Source organism: Lissotriton helveticus, chromosome 2_1 (assembly GCF_964261635.1).
Source record: "Lissotriton helveticus chromosome 2_1, aLisHel1.1, whole genome shotgun sequence".
Classification (NCBI taxonomy): domain Eukaryota; kingdom Metazoa; phylum Chordata; class Amphibia; order Caudata; family Salamandridae; genus Lissotriton; species Lissotriton helveticus.
The window spans coordinates 1,111,862,952-1,111,884,479 of NC_136059.1; the positions used below are offsets into that span (position 1 = coordinate 1,111,862,952).

Consider the following 21,528-nt stretch of genomic DNA (forward strand, 5'->3'; position numbering starts at 1 on the left):
CTCGGCCGCTATAAATATGGCCAATAAAATGAACAAAGGGACATTACTTTTATTTGAGAGCACAGTTTTATGAGTTCACAGTTTATAAATTCACGTACTTGAATTTGAGGCAGGCGACGAATGAAAACAGCAACAGATACATGCTCTCACAGCTGCAGTGCGGGCAGTATGGCTTCGGTCGGGCCTGAGTTGGTTGATCCCTTGTCCATCACGGGATCATGATTCAACCACTCCGCACACTGCACAGTGCAGGCAGCAAGCCGAAAGTGGTGAGCAGCACCTATCTCTGCTACAGGGCGGCAGCAGACTCCCAACTGAGTCAGCTGCCGCCAACGCTGGTTGTGCTGGGTGAGCCTCAGAGAGGCCGAGGCAAGCCTGTGGTGGTGCGAGCGGTCACACAGTGGCTTGCACATAACCTCAGCTGCCTCTGCCATGACTCAACAACCCATTATCACAGTCCATTGAACTCCGACACGCATTATGGAGGAGGCACCTAAATAATTATTGCGGCATAGCGGGCAGCCTCAAACAACATAAAAAACATAACTGACGCTTGCCCTGCCGCACACTCAGAGAGTTATGGATATATTGTTTGTTGCAATCACGTGACCTCACCGTGTCAAGTGATTGACATGCCCCTGGCTGGACCGCAGTAGCTGTGCTCTAATGAAAGTTCTTTGGTCGCAGCAATGAGCCACCGGTTCAGCGTGAGGCAAGGACACAACGCACGCATGACGAGCAACAGGCAATGGGTGGGCAGGGTCTAAGGGAGACAGGGCGTGCACCAACCCCACCTCCAAAGAAGCCCGACAGAAAACCACCGACAATAGATCTTGCAAGCGAGCGGTGTATGTGCTGCAACGCAGGCGAGACCTAAAAAAGGGCGCTCCCATGGTACAGAATTACGTGCTTGGTTTTATTTAACACATTTAGGGCCCGATGTAGGAGCCCTAATACCGGTCGGAAACGGCCAAATTCGGCCGTTTCCGACCGGTATTACGGTTTTCTTATGTAGGGGGCTACATAAGTACAGATTCGGTAATTTTACCGATTCTGTACATTTACCGATTCGGCAAAATACCGAATCGGTAAATGTACAGAATCGGTAAATAGAGATGTAGGTGGCACTCTGAAGAGTGCCACAGGCCTTCAAGAGTCGGTATTTTACCACCCAATCCAATTGGGTGGTAAAATACCGAATCCAGGTGTGCATGCACACCTGTGCCATGTGACACACAGACATGCCCCTAGGGCATGTCTGTGTGCCACATGGCACACAAGCCTGTAATTGGGGTGCTAGAGGGTGTCTAAGTGACACCCCCTGCACCCTTGCAAGAATAGGTAATTACCGAATCGGTAAACACCGATTCGGTATTCCACATTGATTCCTATGGGCTTCAAGGCCCATAGGAATCAATGGGGGATACCGATTCGGTATTTACAGAATCGGTAAATACCGAATCTTACAGATTCGGTATTTACCGAATCAGAATTACCTACATTTCCCCCCCTCTAATTTACCACTTCTTAAATACCGAATCGGTATGATTCGGTATTTTAGAAGTGGTAAATTAGATTTACCTACATCGGGCCCCTGATGATTATTTGGCAGTGGCTCGCTATTTGAAAGTAGCTCAAAATATATTAGCAGTTAGGAAAGCACAAATGAAGCACTTTCTTTTGTAATTCTAAATTGAGATAAAAAAAATATTTTAATAGAATCAAAATTAAAAAAAGGCACTTTACTTGGTGATGCACAAATGATGAATATTCACGAAGCCTGATTTCCACACAATATAATTTGTGAGGTGCCTTAGTTTTATGCTAAACTACATCTGTAGAAATGGAGTGGTCATTTCAATGGAAAATGTGTTGTTTGTAAATGACAGTGTGCACCACGCTTTAATAATATATTTGCAAAAGGCTACATACCACACCCTTAGCACTCTCCTGCTGAATGGCCGTGACTTATTTTCTATACTAGTGCTTTTTGTTATGCTTGAATGTTTCACAATCCCTATGACTTCAGTGACGTAACACCGATGGCAACACCCACACACATTATTTGTTTGTAATGCACCATTGTCATGCGGGAATCCACACTGACTGGATGCATTACTGTGCCAGAAACCAAATTGCCTGTCTACTCAAATCACAATTACAGTGCAGGGTTGTACATAACTGTGGAAACTCTATTGCCAATATACAACTGATTCCACTCATATTCTTCTTCTGTTCACCTTCTGTCTTCACCCTTGAAAGCTTCAGGAGAGTGCCACAGAGGCCATTTAGTATCACTCTTCTGGCATGTTGGCCACCTCCCAGTGACTCTTACTCTTCAGTTATCCCTCACTCCTAAGATGGCATCATAACTGGCCAGAATGTGCTTTGCAAATGCAAAGGACATAGCATGCAACCCATTAATTCACTTAGGGCCATAAGAACTAATATACATTCACATAGACACAGAATAGGAAAACCCATTTGATACACAAAGCCCTTGGCTCTTGTGCCTGCACATATCTGGGACAAATGAGCATAACTTTATCAGATCATGTGCAGTTCAAAAACCTGTATGTTCCTTCCACAAAACACACGTTCTCTAAACCACATTGTCATGCACACCTGCAGAATCTATGGCATTTTTACATGAGCTCCAACCATACTTCCAACGCTCTTGATATCTCTGGTACAATTTGTGCCTAGGTGTAAAAGGGGGGAGTAAACACCTCATTTTTGCTTTCTATACAGATGGTAGCCACCGGCATTTGTCGCTCAGATGAGCATGCAATTGCAGGAAAGTTCACCAATATAAAATTTCCAATGATTGCTGGTCACGAAGGAGCTGGAGTTGTTGAAAGTGTTGGCGAAGGAGTGAAGAACATACAGCCAGGTAATGACTTTGACTTCCATTTTTAACCAGTTAATGTTGTGTTGTATACAGAGTTCTGAATTCCTTAAAATTGATTTTTCGAATTGACTTTGATACTGGCACGCTGAAACACCACCCAGTTCATAGTCTTTGTACAAGGCCTTGCAGAACAGGCCCAGAGTGAGTAGGAGGGAAGATGGATTTTAGGAAGGGTTTGCTGCAGCTGGGGAATTAAGTTTTGCTTACCACAGCAGGCCAATATTGCTAAAAAACAGTGTTTGGTCTACTTTTTTCGAAGTTAGCGTGTGTGTGGAATCCATTTCTCAACATGTGTAAGTTCATCAATTATTTTGACCCACTGACAGGCACTGTGAGAAACGAGCAATGCCTTTAAGGTCCACGCCGAAGCTCTCAATCATGGCTTGTTATAAACAGTGTTTATAATGGAAAATGACTAAGAGCTCTGGCCTTGAAGCTGCAAGCAGTGCCGGTTTCTCACAGTGCCTGTCAATGGGTCATAAACTTAAAAATAATACATGTACTTACTGACTGCACTATACTGGCTCGCCTCCTCCGGTCCTCGTGCTTCCAGACTGTTGGAGCACATGGTCAGAGCTAGTTCCCCTAACCAATCCAGAGGCTGCTCTCATGCTGATAATGTTAAGCAGTATGAGAGAAGCACCAGAATTGGTTGGAGCGGGCTGGCTCGACTCCCCCCCAGGCACTGGTGCTTGCGTCTGCTCTCCACCCAGTTGTCTAAGATAGCTTGGGTTGGAGAGGTTTAAAGTGCACATGTCAGGCTGGCTTTGGCAATACAGACAAAGTGACATGTGCACTCTAAACTGGAGTGGGCACCACTCCTCCCCTGCTGCCAATCAGCAGCAGTTTCACCGCCGCGCTCTCAAACTAGGCTAGGGCTGGGAGCAGTGATACATAAAATGGTAACAAATTAATTTTATTACCATTTTAGTTTTCACCTTTGCTGCATTCTTCCGGCCTAATGGAGGGGCCGCCTCTGTTTATCATTTGTATATCATGGGTTCAGAATGGTACATAAACGTATCATATTATAACAAGGCTAGTCAGTTAACTTAGAATGGAACCTTTAGCGGGCCAAATAACCTGGAAACAGATGAAACCCCAGACAGTGTCTTCCAACAAAACTAGTATTCAAATTTGGGCACATATAATTTTTAGGTCTGCCTACAGAAAGGCATATCTGTGTGATCTCAAACACTCACTGTGCACTGTGAACAATAGAATAAATCAAGTGAGCTTTGGGTGATGCCCTTGCTCATGACAGGGTGGCTTTCGTGTCATGTCTTACTTCCTTGCTGCTGATTGAATGTTTTTCCTTCCTGTTCTTGTGTTTGTCCTGTCCACTTAGCATTTTGGTGTCACTGTGTTTTAAATAGATGGCATTCCACTGCACTGCTGTCATATATTTATTAAAGTGCATATTAGGTTCCAGTTTCTCTCCCTCTCTAGCTCTAATACTCCCTCCTGTAGCGTCCTGCCAGCCTAGGTACCCACCAATAACCATGCCACACACACAGAGTAATTTTACATGTCTTTAGTCCGCTGCATGTTAGTCAGAATTCCACATTTAAGCCTGCCTTCAATTCATCCCTTCAACGCTTACATCACAGGGCTACAGTGTACAGTGGAAACCAAAAAACTCCCCCCGGTCCTTTATTTACAAAACAGTACTCCCTCTACTACTCCCACCCCCTTGTTTAATTACAAGACACTATATCTCCCGCTTTGTTAAATTAAAAGTTAACACTTTTTCAAAATAGATTAAATAGTAAATAAATACCCAAAATAAATACATGAATAAATGCACAGATAATCTTAGATATACAGGCAATTACAATTCTTCAATTAAATGTTGTGGAACCTGAATCATACGTCCTGATCGGGTCACTGGAAACCAGGAACTGGCAGTCAAAGTGTCAGTGATCTGCACAGATGAGGTGTAATTATCAGTATACACAGAGTCATCAACAGGCTGTTGAGACCTTGTTTCTACATTGACATCGATGTTTGGTAAGTAACGGGCCAAAAATCGAAAATGAGAGTAGTTTCTTGTAAGGAACTTCCGAAGTTGCTGTTCAGTCACCATGTGTCCTTTGGGGTTAGTGATGGTAAAGGGTTCAGCCACAAAAGGAGCATTAGACTTTTACTGTGTTGCCTGACAAGCACTCAATGTCTTCTTGTAAATATGACGGATCACTGACAGAATATCGACGGACAGAATATCGAGCTACAGGAATATCGAGTCTACAATATTGATGGGCAGAATATTGACAGCCTATCTCTACAATGGTAAGTACAAACATTTCTAAACCAAAATATCGTTGTTTAAAATATTGTTGTTTAAAATATCATTATTTTTAAATGTCTTAAAAATAATATAAAAGAATTAAATAATAAATATAATTAATAAAAACATAGTTAGAATTATTTACAAATGTTAAAAACGGATAAATGATAAATGTAATATAAAAAAAGTAAACATACATATTTAAAAATATATATATATTCACCTTAATAATATTAATAAATAATTATTTTATTGAATTGAAAAATGTTACTAACATAAGAAAAGTTATAAATACATATATGTATATACATAAACCAGTAATATAAATATAACAATAAAATATATATAATACATTTAAATATTAAAAGTAATATTTATTTAATATATATATATTTTACACTACATTAACTATAAAGTAGGGAAATGTTGGATATCGTAGGGGATACAATTACTATTCCTACTACAGAAAGTGCAACAGTAGGGAAAGTGTTGAATAGCGGAGGGGAATAATTTGCTATTCCCACACAGCAAATGCAACAGTAGGGAAAGTGTTGGATAGCGGAGGAGAATAATTTACTACTCCCACTCCAGTGAGTGCAACAGTAGGGAAAGTGTTGGATAGCTGGTGGGTAAAAATTACTATTCCCACTCCAATGAGTGTAACAGTAGGGAACGTGGTGGTTAGAGGGGTTTAAATTTACTATTCCCACTCCAGTGAGTGGAACTGTATGGAAAGTATTAGATAGCGGGTGGGTAAAAATTACTATTCCCACTCCAACGAGTGTAACAGTAGAGAAAGTTTTAGATAGCGGGTGGGTAAAAATTACTATACCAACTCCAGTGAGTGCAATAGAAGGCAAAGTCTTGGATAGCGGACAGATACAACTTATTATTCCCACTCCAGCGAGTGCAACAGTAGGGAAAGTGTTGGATAGCAGGTATGTGAACATTACTATTCCCACTCCAGTGAGTGCAACAGTAGGGAGAGTGTTGGATTGCAGGTATGTAAAAATTACTATTCCCACTCCAGTGAGTGCAGCAGTAGGGAAAGTGTTGGATAGCGGGTGGGTAAAAATTACTATTCCCACTCCAGTAAGTGCAACAGTAGGGAACGTGTTGGATAGCGGGAGGGTCAAAATTACAATTCCCACTCCAGCGAGTGCAACAGTATGGAAAGTGTTGGATAGAGGGTGGGATTCATTTACTATTCCCACTCCACCAAGTGTAGCAGTAGGGAAAGTGTTGGACAGCGGAGGGGAATAATTTAGTATTCCCACTCTTGCAAAATAATTAACATTAATTAACAAATAATTAATTTTTAAAAAATAATTTACCTCCCACTATATTCCCTACAAACGTCACCACCAATATTGTAAAACATTACACAATTAGCATAATTATTTAACAATTAATTAATTAACAAGCAAATTAAAAACAATCAAAAATAAATTAGTTCACACAATTAACTCTATAAAATAACTTTAAATAAATATTGTATATAAAAATATTTAAAAATGTGTTAAAATTAAATTACTTCCCACCCTACTCCCCTATCAACCCACAGCCAACTCATAAAAAAGTACACAATTAACATATTTACTAAATATTTATTAATCATTAATATCCAATTAATAACTAATTAATAAAAAATGTAACACAAGTAACAATATTAATAAATAAAATATTACTTACTTGATTATAATGAAATTACTTTCCACCCTACTCCCCTATAAAATAAAAAACGCTCCTCAAAAAATTACACAATTAACATATTTATCAATTAATTATTAATTATTATTAATCAATTAATAATTAATAAATAGCAAATTAATTAACACAATTAACAATATAAATTATTAAATACAAGCATATTAATTAATTAATTAATTAATTAATTAAAAGTAAATTACTTCCCACCTATTCCCCTATAAACCCACAACCCACTATGGAACTAAATCGCAATATTTATGTTTTTTTCATTAATAACTTCTAAAAAATTATTTTTTAAATATATTAGAATTAAATTACTTCCCACCCTATTCCCCTATAAACCCACCACCCGCTATGGAACTGAAGTACGCAAAAATTATTAACATAAAATTAATTACTTGTAAAAAAAATCAAACATACATTAACAAAATAAGCTATACTTTCAACACTTATACTAACATACAAAACACTAAAAAAATCCATTCTATTAACAACGATATTTTTACTAACGATATTACTAACATCGATATTAACTAAAACGATATTTCTTGCCTGCATGTCGATATTCTGGTCAACGATATTACTTGATGGTCGATATTCTGTCATATCGATATTTAAACATTGATATAATGGTATATCGATATTTAGACATCGATATTATGTCTGCATACCAAGTATGACATCTCTTACATGATGTCGTCTGTCAGCATGTGTTTTCATCTGCTGTTTGCGATTAAAGTCCGTAGCATGAATGTCTTCCTCATTCTTCGATCTGAGGTTAGTCCATAGGGGCAGCTTGGTTGTCATAGCTCTTCCAAACATGAGAGTTGCAGGACTTTCCCCTGTCATTGAATGAGGGGTCAAACGGTAAGCTCGAAGAGAAGTATTAAAAACAACTTCGAGGTTGAGCTTCTCCAATGCAGCACACTGAAAAGCTTTCTTTAGAGTACTCATGAACCGTTCTACCAGACCCTTGGCCTGGGGCCAAAAAGTAGTGCTTTTGTGATGCTTTATATTGAGGTGATTTATAAAGTCTTTGAATTCTAGACTATTAAAAGGTAGGCCATAGTCAAAAATCTTTTTCATTTTTTCTTCCAAAATTATGTTTATTAGCATTTTGGTATATAAAGCGATACAATATGACAGAAGGGACATCAAAATAGACTTACAAAGTATAGCAGTAATAAAAGTCCAGGGTTGATGTGTTATACTAGGCACATACCCAGGCCCTCCCTTGTAGAAACCTAGAATAACAAGTACAGTGTCTGGTATTGTGAAGGCACGGCATGTATCTACCTTAAGAAGTATAAGCTCAGCCGTCTTTCTTTTGTGACAGGTTTTAACTCTAAACCTTCCAACTGGGAAGGTGCCCCCTAAAAGAAGAAAACACAAGAAACAAGAACCCAGGAAAAATAAATAAATAACCCCCCCCCCCCCCAACAACATAATAATGGTGGTGGCAACAAAATATTAGATTGTTGCAAGGTCTAGTCATGTACAGTCAGATTAAAATTGAAAAAGGTGCATATCTCTGACGGAGGGAGGACAGACTGCCAGCGGTAATCCCCGTGTAAGAAAGGCAACCAACGGACCCCATTTGTATTTCAAACTTTTATAATCGTCTCAGAAGATGTACGACATCCTTTCAAGTCATAACGATTTCCAGAGCCTTGTATGCGAAAGCGAGATAGTAGGAGCCACCTTCTTCTTCCAGGCTGCTGCTATCGCTACTTTCGCAGCCCCTATGCATGTCCACATAATGGCCTTGTCTGCCTTGGTTTGGTGTTCGAGAGATCGGTCACGAAGGCCTAGTAGAATCTCTGCCATAGTAATCGGGATGGGGTAACCCAGCATGCTTTTAATTTGTCCGAGAATATCCTCCCAAAATTGTCATATTGTGGGGCAGTCCCACCAAATGTGCTGGGAATCATCCAAAAGCCCACAGCCCCTCCAGAATTTATCAGATGTGTTTGGGAATATTCTTTTAAGCTTTATGGGATAAAGATACCAATCCATCATTGTTTTAAGATGGGCTTCCCGAAGTTCTAAAGAGTGGTTGAATTTCGTGATGTCTGACCACAACCCAGTCCACTACCTATTGGATATTTCATGTAGTATCATCCCCTCCAACATATTCATGTATCGAGGTCTTGGAGAGTGTGTAGAGGCAAGCAAGTAGTTGTATAGGAATGAAATCACCCCTTTCACAGAAGCTACATTCTGTACAAAGGTTTTGAACTTCGTGAGCTCACGTGTAGCTGCTTCATGAATGTGGGGTTGAGGACCCAGTGCTTCAGTTGGATATAGTGAAAATGTTCAGCGTGCTCCAAGCCATAGTCCTTTCTGCGGGTATCGAAGGTAAGAATATCAGAGTTATGAAATAAATGTGTCAGTGCAAGACAGCCACCCTCTTTCCAGGGATTGAAAGGTCCCTCCTGAAGGGCCAGAGGAAAGGCCAGATAAAAGTGGAGGGGTGTATAGGGTGAGGGGAATGTGGTCAAGTGGCCATTCCCAGATATGGAGTCCCATACTTTCAAGGTGGTGAGAGTGGGAGTGCTAATGTAATAATTCTTGGGCCTCTCCCTCTTGGGTCTCCATATGTGGTCCCAGATTGTCCTCCCTGCAATGGCCAGTGTTTTTCCAAGTCCCTTTTAGACCATTTTGTCACTACCCTCAGTTGAGCATCTTTATAATATAGGCCGAAATCTAGTAGGTCCACTCCTCCCTCTGTCCTTGGCGGCCTCAATATTGCAAAGGAAAAGCGTGCCCGCCCTCCTTGCCATATAAACCGTAAAATCATGGACCTAACTTTAGGAAGGAATTTCCTGTCAAGCTCGATGGGTAATGCCTGAAAAAGGTACAGGAGTTTAGGGAGTACTGTCATTTTGACCGCATGCATATGGCCGAGCCAGGATATAAAAAGATCAGTTTGGAGCTGGCAGAGAGAAGACGGGAAATTAGTCTTTTAGAGCCGTTCCACGCGTGGTGTAAATTGGACTCCCAGATATTGGAGAGAGCGAGATGTCCACTGGAGTAGAGTGTGCATCCGTAATGCATCGACCTCTTCTCCTGGAACTGTGAGATTAAGTACATATGATTTATCTAGATTAACCTTAAATCCCGCTAAAGCTTTGAACCATGCAAGTTCAGTATGCACTGAGGGGAGAGAGTGGGACGGGTCTGTAAGAGATAAAAGCACATTATCTGCAAAAAGCGATATTTTGTGTGTATCACCACCAAAAGGTATTCCCTTAATCTCCGGTGCCCCCCGAATGGACATCGCCAACAGCTAAATGCTGGGGGCGAATAGTAGGGGTGACAATGGGCATCCCTGACGGGTTCCCCTGGTAAGGGAGAAGGGAGCGGACAGCAGCCTGTTCACTTGTACTCCGGAGCGCGGTTGTACATAGTTGGCCCTATTCATAGCAATAAATGTATCCGCGAAGCCAAAATGTGTGAGCGTGTTAAAGAGGAATGACCAATCCACCCTGTCAAATGCCTTCTCGGCGTCTAACCCAACAAGCACTGCTGGAATCTTCCATTTGGTAGCTTTTTCAATGAGGTGTACTATAGGTCGGGTGTTGTCGTGGGTAAGATGGCCTTTAATGAATCTACATTAATCAGGGTGGATTAGTTCTGGAATAAGGTCATTCAGCCGGGCAGCTAAGATAGCAGAGTAAAGCTTTGCGTCTAAATTTAGAAGGGCGATGGGGTGGTATGAGGCCCACAATTACGTGTTCTTCCCCGGTTTGGGAATAACCGTGACCAACGCCTCAGCCATCGAATGAGCCACCTCTCCCTTCTCAGCCATTGGGTTAAAGAGACGTGTGAGGTGGGGTATGAGGTCTGGCGCAAATGTTTTATAGAATTGGGCTGTCAGTCCATCTGGGCCTGGTGCTTTGTGGAGTTTAAGGGAGTTAATGACTGTGCTCACCTCTTCTGGGGTTATAGGAGACGTAAGTTTATCGTTCCACTCCTGTGAGACCCGGGGCAACTGCAGTGCTTGGAGGTAGCTATGTTGCATACCTATGTCCCGTGGTTCTCCGGTGTATAGTGACTTGTAGAAGGATCCAAAAATATCGTCCTTTTCTGTATTTTTGTGGACCAATCCGCCCTCCCCGTCCTGTATGCCTCCTATGTATTCCCATTCACGCTTCTCTTTAAGCTGTCTTGCTAAGTGTTTGCCTATTTTGTTTCCCTGGGAGTATGAGAACTGACGTAGTTTCAATAATGTGAGCTCTGCTCTGTTGTTATAAATGATTCAGAAAAGGGGGTGGTGATGAACAGAGTGTCTGAATTAAGCAGACCACTCTTACCCAGTCCAAAGATCAGGGCTTGATCCATCACCGTTATTTAGCTCACTGCCCCATCCCAGCTCAGAACCTGGCTATATGCAAATTAGTCTGTCCCTGGCCCAGTGCATCATGGGAACAGGGCAGACCAAACTACCAAGCCAATTCTTCACCAGAAAGGAGACAAGCTTCCGGGGACCAGTTTCTGCCATTCCAGGCGTCGTCGGCCCGGCTTGCTTGAATCCTGATGGAGCAGTGAGCAAGGGATTCTTGTCTGAGTATACCCTTCCACGCTTATGGTGGACAAAATGATTCAGAAAAGGGGGTGGTGATGAACAGAGTGTCTGAATTAAGCAGACCACTCTTACCCAGTCCAAAGATCAGGGCTTGATCCATCACCGTTATTTAGCTCACTGCCCCATCCCAGCTCAGAACCTGGCTATATGCAAATTAGTCTGTCCCTGGCCCAGTGCATCATGGGAACAGGGCAGACCAAACTACCAAGCCAATTCTTCACCAGAAAGGAGACAAGCCTCCGGGGACCGGTTTCTGCCATTCCAGGCGTCGTCGGCCCGGCTTGCTTGAATCCTGATGGAGCAGTGAGCAAGGGACTCATGTCTGAGTATACCCTTCCACGCTTATGGTGGACAAAATGATTCAGAAAAGGGGGTGGTGATGAACAGAGTGTTTGAATTAAGCAGACCACTCTTACCCAGGCCAAAGATCAGGGCTTGATCCATCACCGTTATTTAGCTCACTGCCCCATCCCAGCTCAGAACCTGGCTATATGCAAATTAGTCTGTCCCTGGCCCAGTGCATCATGGGAACAGGGCAGACCAAATTACCAAGCCAATTCTTCACCAGAAAGGAGACAAGCTTCCGGGGACCGGTTTCTGCCATTCCAGGCGTCGTCGGCCCGGCTTGCTTGAATCCTGATGGAGCAGTGAGCAAGGGACTCATGTCTGAGTATACCCTTCCACGCTTATGGTGGACAAAATGATTCAGAAAAGGGGGTGGTGATGAACAGAGTGTCTGAATTAAGCAGACCACTCTTACCCAGTCCAAAGATCAGGGCTTGATCCATCACCGTTATTTAGCTCACTGCCCCATCCCAGCTCAGAACCTGGCTATATGCAAATTAGTCTGTCCCTGGCCCAGTGCATCATGGGAACAGGGCAGAGTTTCCCCGTAGTGCTGTGAGGGTGCATAGAGAACCTCTAGTGGGGTTGTTTTTATGATTAGTTTCGGCCAGTTCCAATATTGTCTCTAGATCGACCCTCTCCTTAGTCTTCTGCTTATTCAGGATGGAGTTAAGCGCTATGCATTTCCCCCGGAAACCCGATTTGAAAGTGTCCCAATTATTGAACACTGATGTGTCTTTGTGGGCATTTAGGGTAAAAAAAGTCTGAGATCGCTACCCTTAGTTTGGTACAGAGCACCCTATCTCTCGTGACAGAAGTTGGGAAATACTAATTGGGTGTTGTAGACCCAATCCCACTCCACTTCAGACAGATCGAGAAGGGACAGTGGTCCGATATGGAGCGAGGGAAAATCTTGGCCTCCCGGAGGGTTCCTAATAGATTCTGACTGATGAAAATAAAATTAGGTCTGGAGTAGGCCTGGGCGGTAAATTCCGTTCCACTCGCGAAATTTGCACAATTTGGGTAATTTCGTGTTTCGCAGAGAATGCAAAATTGCCCAAAATTCTGTGTTCCGCGACTTCGTGAAATTTTTTGCTTGTTCACATTCTCAAAATGCGTGTTTGTGAGATATTTCCCCCCAAGCACGCAAACAGCGATTGCAGGAAAAAAGCATTGTGAACAAGCAATTCTGCGCGTTGTTCGCTGAGATTTTTTTACCGTTTCGCAGAGATTTGCGTAACGTGATTACGCAAATTCCGCCCACCCCTAGTCTGGAGTATGTATGGTGTACGTGAGAATAAAAGGTGTAGTCCCTTGTCTGAGGATATAGGGTGCGCCAGGCATCTCGAAACCCCAAGTCGTGGATTTGTTGCTTAACATCTGTGGAGAAGGAACTAGTTCCTAGTCTATGAGGGTGGGTGCCATCAAGATCAGCTTGCCAAGTCAGGTTGAAGTCACCCAGTAAGATTGTTGGCCCTTCTGCAAAGTCCTGTATTTTACCCATGAGCGTATTTAAAAAGGCTGCCTGCCCCACAATAGTCACGTACACTACAATGAATGTGCATAGTTTACCTTTCAGGGTGCCCTTGGCCATAAAAAACCTTCCCTCCTTGTCCGTCCGAGTGTCGACGGGTTGGAATTTTGTGGAGCTATGAAAAAGGAGTAGAACCACTCGGTGTTTAGTAAGCGCGGAGGATGTATAAATCAGTTGATATTGTTTATGTTGTAGAAGTGATGGTGTGTAAGGTATTTTAAAACTTTTTGACGTTTTTGGGGTGAATTGAGTCCCTTTACATTTCAGGAGCCTATAGAGAGTACCATCTGTCCAATGTTATTCCCCACCTCTCCCTCTCGCATCTGTGTGGCAGACCCATGTGTCCAGTGCTAGTAGCCGTGGTTAGTGGCCTCCTTGTCGTTCCCGCCATAAGAGCTGCCTCCTGACCAAAACACATCTTCGAGAGGTACACAAAAAATGCCGCCACCATTCCCCAAACCCTCCCCCTTCCAACAAACTAGACAAAATGAAACACAACTTTACCAACAACAACATGTGTCGGATCGATGACAGTTCTCTGACAGTGGGGTGTGTTACCCCGTTGAACGTGTTGGAGGACAACACGACCGAAGTCCCCTTCCGCGCCCATCCCGAGTGTTCTGAAAAGCTTTGACCGCCTGTATAGTGTAGCGATTCATGCGCAGCCGGCCCTGTTTGACCCAGCCCCAAGGTCGGGCAATGGCTGTCAATCTACAGATGGCCCTACTTCAGGACTGTCTGCCCTGTTGTGGTAGAAATTGTAACCCCGTGGGTTTGTGTTCTATATTAAGTCTTTTTCCTGATTGTAGTCCGCATCTGTGGCCCCTCCTTGAGCTAGTAATCTAGCGTGTTGCAGTTGCAGCTTGATTCGGTCCCCAGTGCTGGAGCTGCTGATCGGACTGTGGCTGTAGGTGTCCCTCGATTGAACATAACTGTCCTTCTTGAGAAAGTACGCAGCTACTGTAACGTCGTGGGAGTGTGCCATATTTTTGCATCACTTATAGGTACCCCTTGAGTCTGTGGACCATTGTGACGTAGGTGAGCTATTCCTTGTCGATCCTTGTGCTTCGCTTTGTGAAGGCTCGATATCGCCCCCAGAAAGACCCAGCAGTTCCAGCCCCTCCCTCAGGTCTGTAATATGTCACTGCTTGCTTTTATACTCGAAACTCAGACCAAACAGGTATGTCCAATGGTATCTGACTTTGTCGTCACGCAGTTTTGACGCGATGGGTCAAAACGGCTGCCTCCTCGCCATGGTTGCCGGTGCCAGGTCTTGGTAGATGCCACAGGTGTGTCCCTGGAAGTATACAGCACCTTTTTTCCGAGCCGCCAGTTGGACCATTTCCTTCACCTTGTAGGAGTGGAATTTAGCGAATACATCTCGTGTCCATTTCCGTTCTCCAGCCATTGGGCCTCTGACTCAGTGCACCCTCTCCAACTTGATCGTGAGTGTCTGCGGGCTCATGATCTCTGCAAACAAGCCCTCGAGGAAAACTTCAAGATCTGGGCCTTCTGCTCCTTCCTCCAGGTTGCAGATTCGTAGGTTGTCCCTCTGCGCCCTGTTTTTCTAGGTCTTCAGCTTTTAATTGGGTTTGGCGTAGCTGGTCTTGGAGAGCATGCATTTCATCCTGCATTTCTGAGGGGTTTGTGCTTCCAGATCTACCACTATGGTGCCCACAAAGTCCACATCTTGTTGGAGGGTGGCTATTCAGTCGTTTAGATCAGTCTTCAGTTGATCCATGAGACCTTAATGTCCTGACTCAGTTCCTTCCGAAGTTCCATTTTAAAAATGTGTGAGGAAGCCATAAGGTCATCTTTTGTGAGGGTCCTGGTGTCCGCACCGTCGTCGTGGTCCGATGGCAGTCATTTGTCCGCTGGTGAAAAGAAGTTAGAGACTTTATTTGAGGCTTTGGTCAGCGCCTTCTTCGGTGGCATAGAGGCAGGCCCGGCGACACCCACCCTTCTATGGCAAGGGTCGCCCTCTGCTCTAGCGTCTGTCACTGCTGGATGCCTCACTGGCGAGTTGTAGGGAGCTAACAATGGGAGTCGGCTTTCTACCCTCCTCTTGGGCCTCTGGTCTTTTGGGGCAATGGCACCAGTCCTATGGACAATATGCTGTGCTGTAGATGTTTGCTTGTCAGTCACTCTCCTCAACCTCTCAACTTCAGTGGCCTAGAAACACTGGGAATTGTCTTGCCCGCTACTCCGGTCTGAATCTGTCTCTTCCAGTAGCTCTCATGGTGATAGGGGAGGGTCTCCACTGTGCTAGACCAAGCCCTGATTCCGTCGCTGACTTAGCAGCCTGCCCAGCTCCTGGGGAGAGCGAGGCAGTCGGGCCGTTCCCCCAGTCGCAGTGTGTCTCTCATGGATGTGTGGGCCTCCACTGCCTTGTGTTAGTGCGGTTTGTCGGCAGGCCGCCCTAGCCCATTGAAAATGCCACTTCTCTTTAGCTGTGCAGCGCTTTGTGATTAGAGTGGCTCACCGTTCTATGACGTGGGCCCGGGGTAGCTAATGTGGTCAGGTCTCAACCGGTGCATAGCATGGCTCCTGTGTCGATGCCTGTTCTCGCTCCAGCCGCCATCTTGAGGTCAGGCATGCAGTGTATGCGGGCCTCGGAATTTACCAGGTGTATCAAAATCGTGTAGCCTGGGTAAAGTTCAGTGTGCCCGCATTGCCTCCCTCGATTGTTGGTCTGCTTCCCAGTCTCTCCCCAAGCCTCTGACTCACCGGAGCGCTCCAGCTTTGTGGCGTGTAACGGTGGGTCCAACCGCGGTGTGCTCTCCTTAATGTCTGCTTCTCCCCAACCACTCAACCCCAGGGGGTCCGATGCACTTTACAAATGCTCAAGGTGTGAGTAAGTCATATGAGGTGTAGAGCACAACTCCCGTGTCACTGCCTGCACTCACCCCTGCCGTCATCTTGGAATGAGGCATGAAAGGTCTGCAGGCCAAACTAAAGAACATCAAAGGATGTCCCCAACTAGGCTTAAAATGAGGGCAATAGCTCCAAGATATAGAAACATTCACCCACAGAACAGCTGGCTGATATTTGATTTATTTGTCATTATTAAATATTTTATCATTTTCGTTTTAGAAAATAGAAAGACAAGAACATATATAGAAATTCATCCATGGAAATACATCAAATATATCCCAAAAAGCAAAACAGAATTTTACATAAATATTCATACAACACACAAGACTGTTCATACAACACTCATTCATACAACACACATTCATACAACATTCATACAACACACAAGACTTGCTAGCGCTAGGACGCCTCCGGGTAACTACCTCGCTTTACAAATCGTCTTTCCATTCCTTTCCATTCCAAGAGCAGTCCACAAAAAACAATATCCAGACAATGAATGAATATACACACTATATCACCAACAACCCTAGAACACATACATTGAAGAACATACAATGAGTCAAGAGCACATTAAATAACCAAAATAATTAGAACATCAAACATTACGAAAAAACACAATATTCAATACACAGTTATACCATACAACACAATAACAAAAAAAGTAGAGAAAGCGCCTGAAAGGTCTGCAGGCCCAGGAATCCGACAGGCCCCTCAATTCTGCTTAGCCAGGGCATAAATCAATGTGGCCACATTGCCTAGTTTGTGTACGCCGCTGTCACTAACCACGTGGAGGACTCAACACACCTGAGTGATCCAGCGGTATGGCGCGGAACGGCAGGGTCGACTGCAGCGTGCGCTCCTCCATCTGTGCGTCCCCGCTCTGATTAGCCGTGTTCTCTGTTCCCATCAACATTTGCAGTCAGCTAGGGTGAGAGGGGCACCATTGTGATACCGGCCTTGCGTTCACCTCCGCGGCAGTCGGGTGCCGCTGTGTCTCAGGGGATGGCGGACGCCATCTAGGGGAGCTTCGTGGCTGATCTGATGGGCTCCGATGCTGCCCTTAGCAGAGAGCTCTCATCAAAGTCTGGGGCTCCTTACATGCACCAGTTGTAGGCATTTCTGTCGGCGTTTACAGCAGCATTTGTGGCGGTGCACCTCAGCAGTTATGCACCCGAGACTCGAGCGGGACCGGGAGCCGAGAAAGATTACGTCCACTCGGCCATCTTGCCCAGCCATGCCCCCGCCATAGTCATATTTTAAGATTGCAGTAACACCCCATGTCAAAAAGATGCCATCTAATTTTTGAATAACCTTTTCTTATATAATGAATTACAAATCTTCTACCAATGAAAAACAGGAGTATTCATCAACAATAACTAAAAGATGATGTCCAATCTCAAGTGGACAAAAAAAATCAATAGCAGTTTTCTCCCACGCATGGTGTGGCAATTCTGATATGTTCAAAGGGTGCTGAATAACTGAGAAGAAAGACAGTGGCATATGGTAAATGTCTTCAACTCTTTTTCGACCTTTTCATTGAGATACGGGAAGTTCTCTTAGTGGCAACTATTCCTCAATGTCCCACTTGGGTGATGTTGATTATCTCTTGTAGGAGACTCTCTGGAATAACAATTTATGTACCTCACAAAAGAAGGCCTTCTTGAGTCACCAAAAGTTCATCTCTTACATTTGTGAACTTCAAATACTCACTGTCATTAGTGAGGGGTCTAGAGGTCAGGTTCCACAATTGATAAGCAATAATATCTTTTAACTTTAACATGTTACTATCTTGGCTCATGGTGGGGACAATTTGTTCTAATGACATGGTAGCTAGTGTGCTCGATTTCACAAAACAATTGATGTAAGCCTCTGCTGTCTTAGATGGCATTGTATTGGCACTCTTCAAAATGGTCAGCAGGGATCTGATCTTTCCCTGGACAATGTAGAATCATATAGTTGTATTATTTTAACCTCAAGTCCCAACGTTCAATCTTGGAGGCATTTTGGATTTGAGATTGCTGAATATCGTGAACATTGCTTGATGATCAGTGACTACTGTTAAAGGCTTCCCGTACAGAAACACTTGGAAATATTTGCAAGCCCAGACCACTGCCAAAGTTTCTTTTTTAGGTAGCAAGTAAGCTCATTCAGTCTGTGACAGGCTTTTACTGGCATATGCCACAATATGTCTCTGGGCACTTGGCTGTCTGTTGTACTGTGCAAGGTTTGTGCCTAACCAGACAGGGCTAGCGTCAACTACAACCTATGTTTGAAGTTTTGTATCAAAGTTGGCCATTTCAGTGGAACTTCCAATAGCTTGCTTGATTTTTTGGAAGCTCTTCTTACATTCATGTGACTAATGAACAGACACATCCTTTTTCATTAGTTCTCGTAACGATGCATTGACCGTAGAAAATACTCATATGTATCTAGCATAGTAACTGACCATCCCAAGAAATGATTGTAACTTGGAAATGTCTTGTTGGGGTTTTTAGTAAACAACACTTCCACTTTAGCTTGTTTAGGTTTCCTACCCCCATCAGAAAGGACATGGCCAAAGAATTCCAAGCTTTTCTTGTGAAATTCACATCTGTCTGCCTTCAGAGTTAAGCCTGCATTGCTCAGCAAACAACATATTTGCATGAGAGTTTTGTCATGCTCTTTCTGTGTAGCTCCGAAAACCAATATCTCATCCCTCTAGTTAAATGCATTTACTACAGGCTGTATGACACAGCAAAGGACATCTTAGAAAAGTGCTGCAGCAGAGCATATCCCAAAACTCAATCACTTGTAGCAAAACAACCCACTATGCGTAGAATAGGTAATGTATCTGGATTTTTCTGCAAGTTCAAATTTGTGATATCCTTTATTTAGGTGGAGTTGAGAGAACTTTGCACCATTCAAATGAGTTATCATATCGGCAATATGTGGACAAGATGTCTCTCTCTCTCTCAATTGCCTTGTTGGCCTGATGCATGTCAATGCAAATGCATACAGCTCCTTCACTGTCTCTTTAAAGCACTATTACAATGGGAGAAACCCATGGTGTCGGACCAGAAGAGCATTTAACCCTTCTACTGCGCCCGTGATTTTGTGGAAGTGCAGCACTTCCGCAAAACGGGCGGGGCCGCGTCGGCCATTGGCCGACGGCAGCACCAGCGAGGTAGCATTGCCGTCGGCCAATGGCCGACGGCAGCATGGAAGGGATTAATGATGCCATTAAGCAACAAATTAAATCCTTTTCAACAGCTTCTCGCAAAGAAATCACAACTTGTCTGTGCCTTTGAGCAACAGGACGTACATCCTCATTTATGTGTAACTTTAATTTCATTGTTTTGAGTTTTCCTAACCCATGAAATAATGAAGAAAATTGACTTACAATTCCATGATGAGCATTCATATTGTAGATCACTAATACCAGTCTCATATCAGCAGCAGTGTTGAAACTCAGTACAGAGGAACTAACTTGAAGCTGTTCCTTGAAGTACATGAATAGGTGCTTACAACACAGTCGTCTTATGTTTCATTGTGGCTACAAACTAACCTTTATTCTTTAAGAGCATTGAGGCAGCCCATATTTATACTTTAGCCTTTGACTTCGTATGTAGTGGTAACGGAGATAATTTTTGATACTTCTCCTCAGGCAAGATATTTATCGTCGCACCGTTATCAATTATGACTGGTATTGAATACTAGTTTATCTTTCCAGTGATCTTTGGACAATATTTGAATGTTTGTAGTGCTTTTTCATGTTCATTTTTCTTCACCTTGGATTTTTCCTCACAGTTGACTAGTACTTCAGGTGCATGCATTTTTTAAGTAAACATTTACATCGCACAATTGTCACAGGAAACTGATACTGAGGAACTCTTTCTCTATAATCTAGACAATGATCGACTTTATTTGGTGTCTTTTTGCCTCAGTTGGTATGACCTTTTAGGAGCACGTAGAACGTTGCAGAGGTAGCATTCGGCCAGCCATATTGTCTTCACGCTGTGGCACACTTACTTTCTCTTATCCTTGCAAGTCGTCACAATATGATTTACTTTATCGCAGCTGTTGCATATCTCTCCAATGATGGGACATTTACCTTTGTGTGGAAACGACAGTCCACAAATGTAACATTTTATTTTTCTGTGGAGACATCGCTGTGTGTCCCTCAGCCTTGCCCTTTGTATTACCTTTCATGCTCAATTTGGGCACCTCCGTCCTCCATATCAGTTGCTTGACGATCTGAATACTTTTCAACTTGGGCAGCCTTAATGACTTGTTCTAAGCTCAGAGTTTCTTTGAGCATTCGTCATCAAAAGTAATCTGACAGACATCCGTTGATTACTCTGAGGCGGGTAGCTTCCTCTCCATTAAATTCATTTAATTTACAGTGCTTCACCAGAACATCCTGTTTCTCAACAAATTAATCAATCCTCCCTTTCTCACCTCCCCTGCCCCCTCCACTACTCTTCTCTCTCCTTTCTCTCCTCTCCTAATTGTATTGCCTATTTTTTGATGTATTGTGTAATTGTTGATCTTTTTCTGTTACATTGTTGATTCTCATGTAAAGTGCTCTGATACCTTCGGGTCTAGCCAGCGCTATATAAAACTCTTTAAATAAATAAAATTAATAAATAAATGGTTTCACCAGATAAATCATCCCATCAAAAAGCACTGTCGTATACATATCAATATATCAGCAATCCAGTTTCGTTACACAGTACATACATATCAGTTTCAGTTTTCAATTTTCATGAACTGTTCAACTCTACAACTCTCCCCCCGCCCCACCCTCCCTAGCACTAGTCATTACAGTACAACAATACAAGTCTAGCGGCGCCATAATCAGGGCAGTCATTGTGAATAAGCAGTGGAGTTCTCGTCTTCCTACAAATGTATAATATTCGATAGTGTAAAGGTTCGTGAGGGTCTGCAACTCAGTTCAGACTTGAGCTCATCAGTACATTGTGCATTTGCGCACCATTCAAAGTAACGCGGCCCAGCATGGTAGACCACGCTCCACCTCCACTTTTAGATCTATGGATGAGCCTATTCATTGGACATTCAAGTCTTTTTGGATTTGTTTGTATGTCACTTCACCTTCTTGTGGTATCTTTTTCATGGCTTCTTTCACTCCTTCATCAGCCAATTACTTTATAATCTTTTATCATCTTTTTTATCTACTGCATCTATGAAATCTTCAAACGTCTCTATGCATGCATTCTATCTATTACCAATATTCCAATATTGTGTTTCTTGGCTGTATTAAATGCAGATGTTGATTTTAA

The 21,528-nt window shown here is 43.2% G+C and overlaps 1 protein-coding gene across 1 annotated transcript in view; it reads left to right on the forward strand.

The window, feature by feature from the left end:
- Nucleotides 1–21,528, forward strand: part of LOC144819620 (alcohol dehydrogenase 1-like) — a 177,192-nt gene that overhangs the window by 62,796 nt on the left and 92,868 nt on the right. Inside the window, exon 3 of the mRNA XM_078677439.1 lies at nucleotides 2,752–2,893. Within this exon, the coding sequence (XP_078533565.1) occupies nucleotides 2,752–2,893 (142 nt within the window). The remainder of the gene's footprint in view (nucleotides 1–2,751; nucleotides 2,894–21,528) is intronic.